The 18,150-nt window shown below is 59.0% G+C and overlaps 3 protein-coding genes across 3 annotated transcripts; 2 read left to right on the top strand and 1 right to left on the bottom strand.

Moving 5' to 3' along the window:
• The first annotated feature begins 3 nt into the window (after positions 1-3).
• On the top strand, positions 4-1,231 carry NDUFA2 (NADH:ubiquinone oxidoreductase subunit A2). Its single transcript, XM_084295125.1, has 3 exons — positions 4-137; positions 231-337; positions 1,037-1,231. Exons 1-3 carry the CDS (start codon positions 31-33, stop codon positions 1,126-1,128), a joined length of 306 nt encoding a protein of 101 aa, XP_084151251.1. The 5' UTR covers positions 4-30; the 3' UTR covers positions 1,129-1,231.
• Positions 1,232-1,335: 104 nt separating this feature from the next.
• On the bottom strand, positions 1,336-8,200 carry TMCO6 (transmembrane and coiled-coil domains 6; the record flags this gene model as incomplete). The annotated part of the gene is made up of 12 exons (XM_084295124.1): positions 1,336-1,755; positions 2,241-2,408; positions 2,921-3,015; positions 3,449-3,623; positions 3,713-3,824; positions 4,536-4,652; positions 5,200-5,285; positions 5,839-5,943; positions 7,326-7,509; positions 7,594-7,703; positions 7,894-8,000; positions 8,113-8,200. 12 exons carry the CDS (start codon positions 8,198-8,200, stop codon positions 1,591-1,593), a joined length of 1,512 nt encoding a protein of 503 aa, XP_084151250.1. The 3' UTR covers positions 1,336-1,590.
• Positions 8,201-10,174: 1,974 nt separating this feature from the next.
• CD14 (CD14 molecule) lies at positions 10,175-13,432 on the top strand. The gene is made up of 2 exons (XM_084295050.1): positions 10,175-10,294; positions 11,237-13,432. The coding sequence occupies exon 2, from the start codon at positions 11,247-11,249 to the stop codon at positions 12,663-12,665; it is 1,419 nt and encodes a 472-aa protein (XP_084151176.1). The 5' UTR covers positions 10,175-10,294; positions 11,237-11,246; the 3' UTR covers positions 12,666-13,432.
• The last annotated feature ends 4,718 nt before the right edge of the window (positions 13,433-18,150 follow it).

An 18,150-nucleotide genomic window follows, 5' to 3' on the forward strand; every position in this document is an offset into this window, starting at 1 on the left:
CCCCGCCCCTCGTCTGGCAGAGCGCACAAGATGGCGGCGGCGGCGGCCGTGAGGGGGATCGGGGCCGGGCTGGGCCGCGGGGTGCGGGAGCTGCGGCTCCACCTGTGCCAGAGCTCGGCCGGCAGCCGCGGCGCCAGGTGAGGGCGGGGACGGGGCCTCAAGGGGCTGAGGGGGCACCGCGGGGCTTCGCCGTGCTCAATTCGCCCCGTCCCGTGTTGTCCTGTCCGCAGGGAGTTCATCGAGCAGCACTACGTGGCCCTGAAGCAGGCCAACCCCGGCTTCCCCATCCTGATCCGGGAGTGCTCCGGGGTGCGGCCCCGCCTCTGGGCCCGCTACGGTGAGTGGGTGCCCTCCGGGGGTGCCCTCCGTGTGGGGGTGCTCTCCGTGTGGGGGTGCTGTGGGGTGACCCCAGGGAACGGTTAAAAAAATGCTCCTGCTACTTCTATTTGACCCCCGTTCTCACTGAAATGCCAGGGAGGGAGCAGAAAAAGCCCTCTAAAAAGGCTTTTTCTCCTGAAGTCATCCGTGTCAGACAAGGTTACAAATGTTCCTTCAGATATGGAGTTCCTCAGCGTTAGCACAAAGGCCAGTGGAGCCTGCAGGCATTGCTGTGTGCCTTCTCCCTCTGACTCGCACAAACACACTGCCCCAGCAGCAGGGGTGGTTTTTTTCAGCACTGTTTTAGTGAGGTGTCGGTGAGGATCTTGATCTGAGGGCCAAACGCCAGCAGGTTGGTGGCTGTCAGGTAGCAGAGCGGCCTTTGCTCTGCAGAACCATGAGTTAACAAAAAGAGGTGAGCAAACATAGCAGGGTGCATTGGTTTTGCCAAGGGAATGGCTGAACAATGGGATCGAGGGAGGTGGAAATAAAAACTCAGGCACAGGGAGGCAACTGGAGAGTGCTGGGTGCTGAGGGATGGTGATGAGATGTCAGCTGTGACACTGGCTAAGGCCCTAGGGAAATGCAAAGCAGGGCTTTAGCTCACCCAAGAGAACAAGAATGAGGCTCCTGCTCTCACCCTCCCTCTTTTCTGCAGAGTTTGGCAAGGAGAAAAGTGTGTCACTGGATAACCTTTCTGTGGATGAAGTGGCCAAGGCCTTGGAGAACATTGTGAAAGGCAAGGCGTGAAGATGGACACAAAATGTGCACATGCTGAACGCTTTACTGATGATCTTTAATGTAAAATGTGTCTTTAACTTATCAATCATATAAATATACATGCTTACCCAGAGCTTTGTGTCTTGGATTTAAAATTGCAGCACCAAAAGGAGATGATAAAGGAAACAGCAAACCCAGCAGGGTTTGTGTTCCCCTCCACAGCGACGAGAGCTCTTCTGCACTGCTTGCAGCTCAGCTCGGCTTGGTCCCTGCACCAGGGAGGCTGGGGGCCGCCTGGTGGTGGCTACAAGGTGACAAGGACACCAGGGAGAGGACTGGGGAACAGCCCACCCAGCACCAGCACCCCCTGCAGCCAGCACTGCTGCTCGCAGTCTGTGACTGCCTGACCAGCCCTTGGGCGGTGGTGCAGGAACACAGGGCAGCGAGTGAACAGTTTGTTCCTCCTCAGGCCAGGAGGGCAGGCTGTGTGATCTAGGAGAAGGCGGACGATGCAGCTGGTGAGGAACTGAAGACGGAGGCTCCTGGTGGCTGTAGGGCCATGTCCAGCAGTGCTTGCACCCGCTCCTGGAGTTCTGGGGTGCTCTGGTGCTGCTTGAGGGTCTGGGGCCCTCCTTGCCCGACAAAGTCAGCAGCAGCCTGTGCGAGGAGAGAGGAGCGAGAAGGGGGTTGGCTGCCTGCTACACGAGGGCTGAGACCCCCAAGCTGTCACTGCAGCTGATCCCTTCTGCCCTGAGCCTCCCTCTCCCCTTGTACTGCACAGGGATCAGGGCTGAAGGGATTCACCAGAGCCCTGCCAGACATGAGTCCGGAGCAGGAAAACCCAGCCATGGTGGCACCTGGTCTGAGCACAGCGAACTTGAAGCACAACTGAAGCAAAACAATCCCCCCGTAATAATCAGTGACTGCTAAAGGGTGCAAAAATCCTGCCCAGAACACAAAAAGGAACACCCCTGCCCCAAGACATGAGGGCTTCCAACTCTATCACGCAAGTGTTCCTCAGCCCACTTCAGGTGCATGTCTGAGTACTGAAGGAGTACAGGCCAAGAGGGGGAGTGAGTTTAAGTAATACCCACTGTTTTAGGATCTCACACCACGTTCAGGGGCGTGAAACCCTGGCCTACCTGCGGGCAGTGCAGGAAGAGGAGGTGCAGCAGCTCCAGGCACTGCCCCACCACTTCGGGGTCGGGGAGCGCCAGGGGGCCCAGCAGCAGGGGCAGGGCAGCCCGCTGGTGCAGCTGCTGGCAGTAGGCAGGCCCCTTCTCTGCGACGTTGCACAGCACTGTCAGGACCTGGGCAGAGAAGCTGTGAGTGAGCAAGCCAGGAACGATGGACGATGTTCCTGACAGCCCTTGAAGGGCTGCAGAGAACTCCCCGTTCCCTCCCCAGAGGTCCTGCCCCCACCAAGGGGTATCCCCATCCCCGCCCCGCATCTGCATGCCCTGGAGATCTCAGCAGGATTTCTGCCAAGCAGTCATGATCACACCTCCCTCGACAGAGCATCCTGACAGCCCTTCACTGCCTTCCAAAAGAAGGCAGCACCTCCCCGGGCACACCCCCGGTGCTGGCAGGCCTGGACCTTAATTAGTGTCTGCCTTGGGTGCCTGGGAGCAGCATCAGGTAGGGGATCCCTTTGAAAAAGCAGGTAATGCCTTCAGGGGATGCAGACAGGGATGTTACCACCACACCAGACTTTCTGCCAAGCTGTTATTACCATCCCAAGCCTGAGTACTGCACACACAGGACTTGTGTTCCTCAAAGCCTAGAGCTTTCCCCAGCTCAGGGGCACAGAGTGAGGTCTTACCAACACACTCGCTGCCTGGGAGCATGGCAGGAGCTGCAGCAGGGCTGGGAGCAAGTCCAGGGAGAGCAGAGCAAAGCAGAAGAAGGGATCATCCGCTGGAACGGGCAGAGAATGAGCGTGTTAATAAAACTGCCTCAGTGCAGGAGGGCCAGACAGTGCACCCTAACAGTGCTGGACAGGCACAAGGCACACTCAGCCCACAGCAGACCTCAGCTCAGACACACGGTGTCAGAGGACAGACAGCTCCCACCCACTCCACCTTACTGACCTCAAAACCTATCCTGCAAACTGAATCAATAAAGCAACACACACAAAGGGAAGAACCTGGCTGATTTAGGAGTGTTTCTGCAGTTTCCCCAAAAGCACTGCTGTCTGTTTAGACTGAGACACCACCTGCCAGTCCCTCGTGCTCTGTGCCCCTGCACGGTGCAGCTCCGCTGGGAGGTTCCCCACGCAGTGAGCTCGAAGGCTGCCGGGTCCTGGCAGCAGCAGCTCCAGCTCTGCTCACAGCCACGCAGGGACACTCACCCGTGAGGTTGTTCAGCAGCCAGAGGCCCTCGGGTACGATGAAGGGGTGCTTCTGGAGGTAGCACTGCATGACTGTGAACAGGGCCGCAAGCAAGCGCTCGTCCTGGATCTGGGCTTCGCACCCTGTCTCCTCTGCAAGCAGATTGCCGAGACACCGCAGCACCGGGCAGGTGAGCTTTGAGGGGGAGAAAGACAACGCCTTTCACCTGGATCACATCCCCAAAGCTTCGCAGAGAAAGAATAGCATCCTTGCCCACGTCTTACCAGCTCCAGGCCCTCAGAAAAGCTTTGGGAGATTTCAGAAGCGATGTCGCACAAGAGCGAGCTGAGCGCAGGTACGGCCCCCAGCGCTATCAGCGCCGCGTTGGCTGTGTGGCTGCAGAGGGAAGGGACACCACGGTTGCTCTCTGCACCCAGCCTCCACCAAACAACTGGGCCTGGAAATCCTGAGTGCTATCCTGAAACCATAGCCAGGTTTATTTCACATTCAAATAGCAGCTCGTTTCTGAGCAGATACTTAAGAGAAAGTTTAAAAGCCTGTGGAAAACAGATCCACTGGAATTAGCTACGTAGGGCAGGAAACAACAGCTCTGGTCCTCTCCAGGTACCCACACTGTCCTTTCTCTCTGCTGGGGCTGCTGAAAGAGATGACACCACCAGAACAGCCACACCAAGGCAGGCAGAGATTGTTGGCAGCAGCCAGCCTGGACAAGTGGCACTGAACCAAACCCAGAAGCTCAAAGATTCTGGGAGTTCACCTTGGGAAGTGCAGGACACAAATCCAAACGTGGGAGGTGATCAAGGGGTTTTTAGAGCACCAAGAACAGCCTCAGGTTTGTCACCTGTGATCACCCTGTAAACAAACTCATCAATCCTGCAAATATGCTGTGCTAAAATCTGAGACTGGGAATGCCCAGGAGGGGAAAGAAATTGCTTTCCAAAGGGAAAGGGGCGAGGGGAGGCAATCCAGGACCCAGACCCACAACCACAGGCTCCACACAGGCTTGTGCTCCAGCTGGCAGAGCCCTTATGCTTGTGTGTTTGTCTGCCCCCAGGGAACACAAAATGAGGATAAAAGAGCATTTACCTACAAACGATGTAGTGGAGACACCATGCAAATTCCACAGCAGCTCCTGTCCCAGATTTGAGGCCAGAGCAAACCAGTCGAAGCATGTGCTGGGGGAGAACAGAGTCCAGAACCAAGCTGGGGTCAGAACAGCAGAGTTAATGGAGGCACTGACCAGAGCACAGGCAGGACAGACAACCGATGGGGACAGATCATCCCCAGCTGCCAGGCAGCTCCAAATACACCCATGGAAGAGGCTCTTAGGTAAGGGTTACAGACTCAGGCAGCACCACAGCACAATGCAAGGCATGTGCAAGCTGTCCCTGTAAGTGGTAGGACCTGGGGGCACTCAGAACACCTTGGCTGGGGGCATGTTTTTGGCACTGAGGGCTGTCAAACTGATCTTTTCCTTAGCAGGAGGAATGCGGCCAGAATTTCCCCGTTGGCCTACCCTGCTCAACGCTGTCCTTTACTGAAATACCAAAGCCATCTGCTCAGATTAGGCTGAAGGAAAAGAGTCAAGCCCTGCACCCTGATCTGCAGAAAAGCCTGCATAGTTCCTGTAGGATTCTGCTCTGAATTATTAGCATCTCTGGGATGGGAAATGCATCATCGTCCCTGGCACGCAAATACCACGCAGGGCCCCAGGGCCCATCCCGACACAGGGTACAAAGCTTGGACTCACGGTATGATCTCTGTGGGAGCTTCCTTGGCTTGGAGGAGCTGTGACAAGACGTAACCCAGACCTTCCAGCACAGCCTCGTGCGGGGACTGCAATCAAACAGAACAAAGCTGATCCCACACAACACAGGCAAGGGGTCCCAGGGCATCACCTGCATGCTAGTGAAAGGGCAATGTGTAACCCTGAGCCACGCCAAAGCTGAGCTGTCCCCCCTGGCCCCATACTCAGGGGTTGCAGTTATAGGGACTCCGAAGCCCAACCACAGCAGCACTGCTGCTCTGCACATTCAGACCTGCAGCTGACAGCACTGCTCACTGTGTGGCTCTCCTAAACCTGCTGAACCCAAACCGTGCAGAGGGAGAAAGTCTGCAGCTCACTGTGTTCGAGACTTTACCTGCACGCCACAGTTATCAGCGTGAGACATGCAGCTTGAAAAGGGCACAAGGTGGTGAACCCCTGAAAAGCAGTGCAAGGAGCCTATGAGAGGCCCTCACTTGCTGCAACAGGACAGTCCTGTACAGAAGGATCTCTACCCAGCTGGAATGGTAACTCAGTCCTGTCAGCCAGCGTCTAAAGGGTATAAGAAAAGGTTCTTTTAGGGGGCAGGGCATGGGAAGAGTGTGACTGAGCTACTCTACCCACCTGGATGCAGGATGCCAGCACTGGAATAATGCCCTGAGGCAGAAGCTGCTTTCTCACAGCTTCACTTTCCACTACCAGGTTGCCCAGCGTGTACAAACACAGCTCCTGAAACACAACCAAGAGACCAGGTCACCCCCTCCACATTCCCCAGCAGGACCCTGGCCTGTCTGGGCACCCAGAGCAGCCAGCAAGCCCCTCAGGTCACCCCTCACCTGAGCAGGGCAGGGGCTGTCTCCAGAGGGACAAACACGGGTAGATATTGTTGGACCCTCACAGATACCCCTGTTTCCCGCTGGCTTCAATCTATCCTTGTTCTCTTAATCATGTTGGGACTGGCAGAACATCACTTCAATTTTGAAAGTTTTTCCAAGCTTCTAATTGTTGCTGTTATATATCCCTGAAACCCCTCTAATTCCACGGTATTCTCTTGGAGATTGCCTATGTTTTGCAAATGTGGTCATCCTCTTAGAGCTGCTCTGTTTTATCCCTGAGCTCTGATTCTGTCTTATCTAAGCTCTGCAGCAAATTCCCTAAACTGACCGCTCATCGTGAGTCCTGGCTGAGGACCTCAGCCTTCTGCTCCACCACCGAGTGCTCTGCAGGGACCTCTCCCTGTCACTCCATTGCCTGTCCAGCCACAGCATCTGCAGGCACCCGACTAGCAAATCACTCAGCCACCCCAAGTGTTCACTCCCTCACCTGGATCCCACTCTGCAGTCTGGAGCTGCAGGCATTTTGCTCTTCCTCAAACAAGCTGCATTTTTGCTTTACCTACCACACTTGCACCAAGGTACCTCCTGCACAGGCCCAGCTCGCATCAGGAGCTCAGACCACACAACTGGTGATGGAGTCCAAAAGCCACAGCCTGCAGTTCCTGCTCCCAAAAACACAGCTTGGAACTGAAGAGTACAGATGCTCACAGGGCTATGTGGGGGAATTTGTTGCAAATGAGGCATAACTCTGTGATCTGGGCTGTGTCCAGAGCACTGGGAACAGCAGAGTATGAAATGGGGTTATTCCCTTGTGCTTGGTGCTGACGAGGCTACACCTGGGTGTGCCCAAGTCAGGCAAGGTGATGTCTGCAAAGCTGCCAGGACAGCTGGGTCAGGGCAGAGGGTTACAAAAAAGTCTGGGGGTGCTGGGCTGGATTTGCCTGGCCTAGGGAGGCTTGGCAACATTCACAAGCAGTCTGCAGCTACGTGGAGGAAGATGTAAACACGATGGAATCAAACTCCTTTTGGTTTGAGGACAGGGCCCAGCCAAGGGGTGTCTCCACACTTGGGGGTTTTCAGGGGTTTTCAGGAGCAGCTCTGGGGACAGCGCTGCTCCACAGGGAAGGTTGGATTAGGGAATTCCAGAGGGCCCTTCAAACCAGCGCTTCCACATGAACCACATCAGACTAAAGCTTGGCCAAAACGGGTCCTACTGCCACCCAACCACTACCAGAGGATTACCAGAGCCCTGGCAAACCCAAGCACGGCCATTACCATCAACTCAACGCTGTGTCCCGAGAGGTACGTCAGCAGATAGGGGGTCACTGGCATGCACGCCTCAGCCACAGCAGCGTCACTGGAGTGGGAGAGCTCGTGCAGACAGCGGGCTGCCTCCATCTGCACGTCGGCCAGGCTGCCGGTGAACAGCCCGACGAGCGTCCGCACACTGCCATCCAGCCTGCGGGGACACCAAGGCTGCTGGCACCCGCTGCCTGCTGCCCTCGGGCACACAGCTGCTGGTCCACAGCACGCCTGGGCTGACCTGACAAACTTCTGCTGAGTCTCCTTGTCTTGCAGAGCCCGGCGGAGGCGTCTCAGCAACGTTTTCCTGTCCTCTGAAGCCCTCTGCACGCCTCTGAGCAGCTCGGAGACCTGTCCAAAAATTAAATGAAGTGCTGGCGTTAGGGCTTCATGCTGTTATCCTAGAGGCGAATAAAACCCGGGCAGTGTTACAGCCGCTCACAAAGAGCCTCGGTGGTTCCAGCACCTTGTCCAAAGGACCACCAGCAGGTCTGAAGGCTGGGGGCGACCCCTGGGGCCCCCCTCATCCCCACGCTCTCACCTCGTCCTCGGGGAGAGGCTGCAGCAGGACCTCGGCTCCGTCCTGCTCGTCCTCCCGCAGCAGCCGCTTGCTGACCAGCTGCTCCTGCCGCCGGGCCTTCCTCAGAGCTGCGGGGGAAGCAGCCCCCCGTCAGCACCAGCCCCGGGGGGGCTCCGTCCCACCCCACCGAGCAGCCCCGTTCCTGCTAACGGGGCGCAGCGGGCAGCAGCCGGCCCCCACCTGCCTCCCGCTCCCGTCGCCGTGCCCGCAGCTCCTCCGTGCCCCCCCCGGGACCGGGAACGGCCCCGCGACGCCGCCGGCCCCACATGGAGGAGGAGGAGGAGGAGGATGAAGAGGAAGAAGAGGAGGAAGAGGAGGAGGAGGAGGAGAACGGGGCGGGGCGTGACCGGAGCCCGGAGGCCCCCCCGTGGCCGCCGCCGGTTGGGGCAGCGATCGCAGCGGGCCCGGTGCTGTCGGGGCTGTGGTAGCGTCCCCGTCACTGGAGGTGTTCAAGGCGCCGGGCACCTTGTGGATAATGTCATTTAGGCTCCATTTTCACACAAAACGTTGGGCCTGGTGATCCTTCATGATCCCGTGCAGGCTGGGCTGCGCTCTTAGCAGCCCTTGCAGAGAGCGGGGTGCTGCAGGATGAGTTTTGTCCTCGTTCCTAACGCAGACACAGGGAGCATGTGGTGACCGTCACCCATCGCTGGGCTGCAGCTGTTGCAGGGCATCACCTCGTCTCCGTTTCACTTGGAAACGTAGGCACGAGCACACACGGGCAGGGGACGCGGCTGAGAAGAATTCCTTACGCCTTGCAGGGAAAGAAACTGGGCAGTCTCCAGCCTCAGGCAAGGTTTCCATCTCCATAGGGCCAGGATTCGTTTTTACTGAAGCCAAAAATAGCCCAGAGACTCAGCAGCCATGTCAGGTTGTTGGTCTGAGTATCCTGGGATCTTCCACAGGGGTAATTAAAGCCAAAAAGTCATCACCCGAAGGAAATCTTCAAAACCAAATCTCACTGAAACCAAAGTGTGGCTGGCCACTGAGGAGACAAAGCTCCTTTATATACATATATATATATTATTTAATTATTCTCTGGCAGATCTTTGGGGGAATTTGCAGCAGGTAGCAAGAAGAAACAATTAAAAAGGTACCAGGTCCTGATGGTCAGAGCCATGTCACCAGAGCAAGAAGTGAGGAGGTCTCAGGACATCTGCTTTTTTCCATGATTTCCATGATTTCCGTGATTTTTCCATGCTGTATGGGGCAGCAGCTCCATGTAACTCAAGAACGGGGAAGAGAAATCATGGAGTAGCTCAAGGGAAGGAAGTGAAAGCAGTACAGAGCCTGCCTGAGGCACTAAGAGTGAACCACAGGGAGATAAACAACCAAAAGGAGATCTTCCCTTTGCCCATCCCAGCAAGACAGTGCCAGGACACGTGGGGCAGGCATCCTGCAACCCAGCTGCTCTTGTGCTGACTGCGCCTTTCTGCAGTCCTACATTAACCACACACTGGGAACTGCGTCTTCTAGCTGTGCAGCTTCATCTTTTTCTTTGAAATCCATTCTGAAACCCAGCATAGGCAGAAATGGTAGAAAAAGTCCTTGACAGATCAATCTTTCTGAATGCCTAGCGGCCTGCGGTTGCTGGTGAGGAGCATTGACATTTTGGAGTAGGTGATCACAGGGCATTTCCTCAGCCAAGCCAAGAGGCTGACCTCAGGTAGTGCTGTCACAGCGCTGCCATGTGTGGTGGGAGCGGGGACATTGGGTCAGTAGCTGTCCCCATCCTACACAGGACACGGGGACGGGGCATGGTCTGGACACGGGGCATCGCAGCCCCTTCCCTTTCTGCATCACCTCCTGCTGGGTGCTCACCACGCAGTGGGCTCCAGGGCATGGTAAGCCCAGAGCACCTGGAGGCAGAGGTGTGTTGGGGCTTGTCCTGAGAGCACATTCTAGGGCAGCTTACTGCCACGCCGTTCCCTGTCCTTCCCAGGACAGTAAATGAACTCCTTTCCAGCTGCAGCCCAGGGCAGCCTTCGTGAAACAAAGCAGAAGTAACTTGGGCGGCTGCTGCTTCCCGTGGCACCACTGGCCCCATCCTGCTCAGGAAGCTGCTCGGAAGGAGCCTTGCAGAGCTCAGGATCCTGCTGCTGGTATCTACCTGCCCCGAGCACAGTGATCAGGGCGGGAGGCGCTCGCTAAACCCAACTTCAGCAGGACAGGGCTGCGAATGTGCAAACAGCAACTGGGAGGCACCTGCGGTCACCGCGGCCTCACGGGGCTGGAGGCAGGGGAGGATCGGGCGCAGGAGAGCTGAGCACTTGCAGAGCTTTTGGCACCTACGGCTGGGACTTGGCAGCAGCTAGAGGAAGCAGCCACTGGTCGAGGAAGCGTTTCAGCCTGGAGCTGGCTGGTGAGTCTCAGCGCAGCCCACCCCTGCTGTACGCTTTCTCCCCCCCTCATGACAGGGGCTTGGTGCAGGGTCCCCCTGGGGAGGGTGGTGCACGGCAGCACCGAGCAGGTGAGAGCTCTGTCCTCGGAGCTTTCTGAGGCTTGGCCAGGAAAAGCTGTGGCTGATCTGGGCTGGTGCCAGCAACAGCCCTGCTCCAGGCAGGAGGCTGGGCTAGAGACCCCCCAAGGCTCCTTCCCATCACCCTTCTTTGGCAGAGCTGAGTCAGTGTATAACTTGGGAGCCTTTAATCTTATGATTTCTGCAGTTATACTTGATGCTGACGGGGGTGTACGGAGACTCTCAGAGACTATTTTCTACTCTCCCCTTCGAGGCTGGTAATGAATCAAATCCCTGGGTGAGAGAAAGGAAAATATGAAGCTCTCTGTTGCAATTTCCTGCCCCAGATTGCACAGAGAAACAAACAGAGCTGTGGCTGTCCCATCCTGTGCTCAAAACAGTCGATCTATCTCTGCTGTACATAACTCAGCCTTTCTAGTTGCTCCAGATCTGTGAAGTTTCCTGGTTGCTCACAGAGAGGAGTCTCTGCAGCAGTGCCACCCTGTCTCCTTGTCTCAGCCCTGGTCTCGCTGCAATTCTGCTTCTGGGGTCGGGTCGGACCAGTGCCAAAGTGGAGCGAGTGGCACAGGTGGAGCTCCTGGGTGTTGCACTGATGATTAAAAAGGGCTGGGAGCTTTGCCCTGAGTCACCTCTGAGTAGCCACACGGGTGCTGGTGGAGCATGCTGGACCTGCCAGCAGCTGGAAGGGGCGATGAGTGCAGCTCGGTGGCCGTATGAAGGATGTTTCTGCAGCACTGATCCTGGCCAAGTCAGCCCTTTGTTCTGTTGGTCTGAATGGTCCCCTCAGCTGCCCCTGCCTTACTCCGCTGCTCTCCTCATTTCTAGGCTGTTTGCCATGAGGGTGGCTGTTCTCCTCCTCCTGGGGCTGGCGCTGTTGGAGGCAGAGGGCAGGTGTTTCTTCAATCGCACCCAGGAGTACTGTGTGTGCTACAGGCTGTCCCAGGACAACGCAGGGAGCATCATCCAGTGCCTCGCGGCCTCTGTTGTGGAGTTCCAGGGAGGAGAGCTGGAGAGATATGTTGACTTCCCCATCAGAGACCTGGATCCCTCCACCATTGACATGCTCGGCACGCTTGAAATCAGGAAAATCATTTTTGGCGACCTCCTGGTGCCTGAGGTCCTCCTTGCCCGTGTCTTAAGGTTCTTCTCCTACACCCGGGTGCAGGAGATGGCGTTTGAGAGCTGCAGTTTCCTGGGGAGGAGCAGCTGGGGTGAGATGGCTGGCCAGAACTTGCCCATATTGTCCCTGCATTTCCACAACGTGACATCTGCCCCGCTGACGGGCCGCGAGCAGGACTTCTCTGAGCTGGGCAGCTGGCTGGGGACCCTGCAGGAGCTGTCTGTCACCAGCTCCCACGTCACCAGCCTGCCCTGTGGCATCGGAAGGGTGTTTAGAGCTCTGCGCTCCCTGGACATGGCACAAAACAGCCTTGGGGATGGGAACTTGATGCCTGCCTTCTGCGAGGGGGCCTTCCCGCAGCTCCAGGTCCTGAGTCTGCAAGAAAACAACCTGACGTCCTACCATGGTGTGTGCAGAAGCGTGCAGCCGCTGCACGAGCTCCAGCACTTAGATCTCAGCCAGAACAAGCTCGTGGCCAGCCCGTCCTCCTCTTGCCAGTGGCCAGCATCCCTCCGAATTTTTAACTTGTCCAACACTGGCTTGGATGAACTCCTCATGCCTCTGCCTCCTGGTCTAGAAGTGTTGGACTTGAGCTCCAACCACCTCCGTGCTGTAGACATCTCCCTCCACTCCCTGAAGACTCTCCTCCTGAGCCGAAACCTGCTGCTGGCCGCCCCCCCCATCAAGAATTACCCCACGCTGCGCTCCCTCCACCTCGACGACAACTTGATTGCAGAGTGGCCGTGGGACGAGGTGAAGCTCCTGGGGAACCTGCAGGAGGTGTCCGCGGCTGGGAACCCCTACAACTGCACCTGCGCCGGGGCTGGGGCCCTACAGGCGCTGGCAGCCACGGGGTGCCTCAGGCAGGGCTGGCCCCAGCACTACGCGTGCCACTCACCCCCTCATTACCAGGGCACGCTGGTGAGGGACGTGCCTGCCTCGGTGCTGCAGTGCAACAGAGCTGCGGTGCTTGCTCCTGTCTGCACGGCCCTCGGGCTGCTCTGCGTGGCCGGGGCTGGCTGGCTGGCCATGGCACGGAGGAGACGTGTGGCCGGCCCCGGAGCTGCTCAACCCCAAGGGCTGCATGGCCAGGAGCTTGGTGAGAAGGCTCGCAGGAGCCCGATGTGCTCGTGAGGGGCTCTCCTGCTCGCCTCCCCATCCAGGCTCCCCGTGGAACGGGACTGTCCTCAGCGTTGTCCCACCGTGATGGTGGCTTTTCCCATCTGAGTCTTGGAAACCCTCGAGGATGGGGAGACCCCCCCCTCACTTGCTGTGCTCTGTCCCTGGAAAGATTTTCCTTACATCCCACCTCAACCTCCCCAGTCCCAGATTGCACCCACTGCCCCTCTGGAATTGTCAGCCCTGATCGAGAGGAGTTTGGGTCCATCATGTTTGCACCTCTGCAGGCTGCTCACAGACCCCCCAAGCCCCATCCCAGCCTGACGATGCCCCCCTGCACCTCCAGCTCTCTCGTAGCCCGGTGCCTCCCAGCCTGTCCTCTGCCTCTCCTGTTCTGGGGGTTACAGCTGTAAGGATGCCTGGATGTCTGCTTCACTGCTATTGAGTACCAGAGGAAAAAAAAAGCCCAAGGGACAGGGAAAAAACAAGCAAACAAAAAAACCCACCAAATAAAACATCTCTACATGCAAACCCTAATGAGCAGGAGATGACAAAGACAGCAACAAAGACCTCTCAAAGTGCTCTTAGGGCACTGCTGGATGAACTCCTCAAGTGTGGCCTCAAAGAGGTTCAGCCAGAACCTTTGTAACCGATAAGGAAATTGGTTTATTCTGGGTTATCAGAAAACACCTCACAGGAAAGAGCAAACTGGCTATGGGATGCTGAGGGAAACTGGGGGACTGCAGAAAAAAAAAAGAAAAAAAAAAAAAGAAACAAAAAAAAGAGTGCATGGGAGGGGGTCATGGTGGGCAGCTGCGGAAGGAATGAGCATGGGGGAATGGGGAGGATGGGGAAGGAAGGGACTGGCTGTGGGTAAGCAGTGCTTGTCCCCCAGATCTGTCCTGCCTTCTCATTAAAATCTGTTCCTGGGTATTTCTGGTGCCGCTTTCACTGTGTTGTGTGTATGATCTGCCAGCAAACGCAGGCTGGGCGAGGCAGTGAGCAGGAAATGAGTGTGGTGATGCTGGAGGCTGGCATGGAGCAGGGCGCAGGGTGCTGGAGCAAGTGGCAGGCTCCCCAGCCTCAGCATTTCCTTTTTTGCTTTCTTGGTATGACCGATCTCCAGCAAGAGTGAGCCTGTGGTTTGTGGTTGCTTCTTGTGCCTAGATAACCTTCCTAACTGAAATTCCCTCATCTCCTGTCCCTGGTTTGCAAAGACTGGAGAGCCAGGAGCACGCTGAGGCTGAGTGGGTCCAGTGCTGGCTTCCCACGGCCCCAGTGGGCTCGTGGAGCTGGGAGCAATTTCTGGGTAGCTGACCCGCAGGGTGTGTGGGGAGCTGGCACCCCGGGGCAGATTGCCAGCCTGGTGCCAATAACGCACAGTGCTGGGGCACTGCTGCCCCACAGCATGGCTCCGGAGGGCTGGCGGCATCCTGGGGGCACCCTTTGGTGAACAGCCCCACGGCAAACGATCTCCAAGGCTGAAAGAGCTCAGCCTCCAGAACGTGGTGCCTCCAGGCCGGGCTCAGCCCCTGCCTGGCTCTGCCCACACAGCTGTGCCTGATACCCATCAATAATGCACGGGAACGTGATCGCCCTGCATAACCCCATCCCCTGCCCTGGCAGCTCGGTGCTGAGCTAGCCATGGATGCTGGGGAGGTGAGTGGGGCACATCACCGGGGGGCTGGGGGGTGGCCACCTCCTGTTTTCTGCGTGGTGTGGCCCCAGGGGCACATCCAGGTCCTGGTGGGTGCTTGGGGCAGGACCCTGCTTATTGCCCCTCTGCTGTGTGTCCCCGCAGGCCGAGCAGGAGGTGTGTGTGCGAGCGGCCGTGGGACTCCACCAGGCTGCAGGTAGGGCTGGGGCTGGGACTGCCAGCCGTGCTGCTGGGGAGAGGGCACCCACAGCACCCTGGTGGCTCTGAGCACCGTGGTCACAGTGGAAGGGCTTGGGGACAACGTGAAGCCCAGGCCCTGGCCCTCAGCTGTTGGAGTTTTGGGGAGGGGGGGGCAGGCAGGGTGGCCACACTCCACACTCCGTTTCAGGGCCAGGAGGGAGCTGTGGGGCTGGCAGCAGAGACCCCCGGCAGCTACTTCTTGCAGAGAAGGAGATCCAGGTGAGAGTGGCAGGGACGGGGGCATCAAGGGGCGAGGGACCCTGGTGGCTCAGATGGGAGCAGGGAGCCTCATCCCAGCCACTTGCCCAGCAGATGCCTGCCCATGCAGGACCCCGATGGGTGCTGAAGTCCTTGGCTGATCAACCTTACACCCCTCTGGGTCCGGCTCTTTGGGGAGGGGGAGGATGAAGGGGGCTCCTGGAGATCACCAGGAGAAGGGACGGGGGTCTCCCCCCACCCTCTGTGCCGCCCTCACCATCTCCAGCCCCGTGTGCTCAGTGCTTCCTTTACCCCGCACTGGTCATACTGGGATGGCAGGGAGGCTGAACGTTATCGCCCTCACTCCATGCCAGGAGAGCTGCTTGACCGTTGATGGCATCTTTCACTTGGATGCAGGACAGGTACCGTGTGCCCCACGTCCTTCTGCATGCCCGTCCCCAACCAGGGGCACACCTGCAGCCCACCGGGAGGTGCTGAGCATCTCAGGCATGCTTGGGCCCTGGGTCTTTTCCTACACGTGGCTCTGCTGGTGTTTCTCACCCCCTCCCTGTTTCCTCCTGGGTGCTGTGACACGTTACCTGTGCCGTGCCCTCCGTGCTGTGCTGTGCTATCTGATCTGTGATCCGTGCTATCTGATCTGATGCCCCCCGTGCTGGGCCATCCGCACCGCCCCATTTTGCCATGCTATCCATGCTCTGCCGTCCACATCTCTCCTGACAGGAGAAGGTCTTGGAGCTGGCAAAACCCCAGCTGGCCCTGGTGCCCCTTGGCTACAGCGTGTCCCTGCTGCTCTGGGACCCCCATGGTCCCAGGACCCAGTTGCCGCTCCAAGGCATCGTCTGGCAGGTGAGGGTACGGGGCTGGTTGTGGAGAGGTGACAGAGCGTCCAGTGGGTGACTGGGCTCCAGGATCCGCCAACTGACCCCAATCCCGCTGGTACGTGTGAGAACCAGCCACGGGTGCCAAGAGCCAACGGGTCCCAGCTTGACCAGCTTGTTCCCAGGTGATCGAAGCCGTTTTCCAAGAGCTGGAGGCCTCAGGGAGTGACGCACAGGGCCTGCAAACAGTCAGCCTGGTCCAGGTACGGTGGAAGCAGGGCTGGGCAGGACGGGGTGCTCTGCGCTGGGGGCCCTGTACCTCTGCCACTGGCCGGACCCCGTATTGCTGCAGTCCTGGTGCCCAGTGCTGCATGCAGGACCAGAGAGCTTTACACCTCAGGCTTTTCCCAGGCGTGGGAAGCCTCGGTGTGAGCCCTACACAGGTCTTGGGGGGGTTCCCAAGGCTTTGGCCTTCCAGCCCCTTGTCCCGTGCACGGACACGGGGCCCTGGTGGGTGCCAGCAGCCCCCTTTTTCTGCCCCGTGTCTAACACAGCCCTGTTCCAGGTCAGTGCTGAGGGCAAAGCCTGGGACCTGCTCCGTCCTGACGGCCGAGCCCTGCAGGCGATGGACATCGCACCCCTGGGCCTGTAGGTACCTGGTGCCCCGCGGTGCCAGCTGGGGGCTGGTACCCCAACACCCAGCGTGGGGCTGCCCAGCGCCGTCCCCTGAGGGACCTGGGCACGCAGAGGCTGGAGGCTCCCTCCTTGTTTGCTCACATCTCTGCTTCCAGGATGGTGGAGGAGGCAATGGAGGTCGCTGTGCCCGACGCCCAAGCTGCCATCAGCGTCTACACGTGGGGACTGGGGGCTGCCCCGGCACCAGTCCCACAGTCCCCAGCAGACGGGCACTCGGCTGCACCGGGGTGAGGGCCCGGCTGATGCAGAGCCTGAGGCAGGGGCTGGTCCAGGCACCGCTCAGCTCACCGCAGCCTCTCCCCAGGGCCTGCAGCCTTTTCACCCTCACCGTGGAGCGGCAGCTGGAGGGCGGCAGGCACCAGCGCTCAGCTCTCCGCATCCTGGCCTTCCCAGGACCCCGTCCCGAGCCGTACGTACGGAGCTGGGGCTCTGCCTGGTCCTGCTACTGCATGCGCGGCTCCATGCCCCATCCCTATCCCATGGGGGGTCTCTCAGCAGGGCTCCCCATAACACGATCCTGACACCGGGCACCCCCGGGGCTCTGCCATGGGTGGTGGAGCAGCTGCTGGAGGGGAACAGCCTCACCTTCCTGCTGCTGGGCGTGACGCTGCCAGGTAGCACCGGGACTGCACCGCGGTGCCCTCCTCCTCCTCCTCCTCCTCTGCTAGCCACCAGCTCAGCCCCGCCAGCCCGAGGACATCCCCGTGCCCACGAACACGTCCCCAGTCTGGGCACCCAGGACTTGCCGCTCCCGCAGACACCCCCGGGGAGGAGATCCTGGCAGCCCTGGCGCTGGCTGAGCGGGTGAAGGGGGCGGCCAAGGCGGTGTCACCCACCCTCTGGGACCCCCAGCGAGAGGTGGCAGCGCGGCGGGAGGAGATCCGAGGGCTGCGGACGGAGCTGCTGGCTGCAGCTGGTGGCCCCGAGCAGGAGAGAGCTGTGGCCCAGCTGCACAGAGCCCTGCGTGAGCTGCAGGTGGGGGAGCCCTCCTGGACACCCTACAGCCTGGCCAGGACCAGGATTGCGCTGATCCTCTGGTGTCCCAGGGCTTCGTCTAGCACTGAGGGCAACCTGATGGGGGGAAAGGTGGTTTGGGTGGGGTGTGTCTGGAAGTCTCCAGCACCCCCAGCTCCTTTTTCCAGGTACTGAAAAGCCAAAGGTGGGAGAAGAAGCAGGCGGCAACCAAGGTGTTTGGGACAAACCAGGCGCATCAGCCCAGTGCCAAGGTGGGCGCAGCTCAGGCCATGACCACCTCCCCCAGGGACAACCAGGGCACAGGAGAAGTTTGGAGGTCTGCTGATGTACCCATAACATCTCCTCTTGTTTCCACAGGACCTGATCTCTGCAGGGACCGCAGCACCAGCCCAACAGCCTGGGACCCAGACATCCCCAGACGGTGCCAGCCTGGAGGCAGCAGGAGGTCGGGAGCAGGGGATGGGCACGTGCCCCATGCCTGGGGGGCTGCCGTGGCAGGGGGCACTGCTCATGTTACCTTGTTCTCCCCAAAAAGCACCAGGGGCCAGCGAGAGCTGCCAGGAAGGGCCCAGCCGAGCCCCAGGGAGCGTGGGACAAGGCCTGCTGGAGGAGCAGCAGGCACCGACCGGGGGCCACGTGGTGAGCGAGACCCCACCAGGTGCCCCCACATTCAGCACCTCACAGCGTGCCCCACGGCCCTGCTTCTGCCAGGCAGGGAGCCGCTGCTGGCCGTGCCCGTCCCTGGAGGTTGGATACTCCACGGCCAAGGCCCAGAGGCAGCGGCTGCAGGCTCAGCACCAGCTGCTCCTCCAGCGGGAGCTCGGGGATGGGGCAGCACCAGGCCAGGAGGTGAGCACAGGAGAGCCCCAGGCAGAATGAGGTGTAAGAGGTGGAC

This window comes from Netta rufina, assembly GCF_964035555.1.
Source record: "Netta rufina genome assembly, chromosome: 14".
In the NCBI taxonomy this organism is placed as follows: domain Eukaryota; kingdom Metazoa; phylum Chordata; class Aves; order Anseriformes; family Anatidae; genus Netta; species Netta rufina.

Excerpts from the sequence above, each read along its gene's own strand:
- NDUFA2 (XM_084295125.1), top strand. The coding sequence starts at position 31 with ATGGCGGCGGCGGCGGCCGTGAGGGGGATCGGGGCCGGGCTGGGCCGC. Across the intron at positions 138-230 it reads GCCGGCAGCCGCGGCGCCAG|GGAGTTCATCGAGCAGCACT; the intron begins GTGAGGGCGGGG and ends TCCTGTCCGCAG. Across the intron at positions 338-1,036 it reads CCGCCTCTGGGCCCGCTACG|AGTTTGGCAAGGAGAAAAGT; the intron begins GTGAGTGGGTGC and ends TCTTTTCTGCAG.
- CD14 (XM_084295050.1), top strand. The coding sequence starts at position 11,247 with ATGAGGGTGGCTGTTCTCCTCCTCCTGGGGCTGGCGCTGTTGGAGGCA.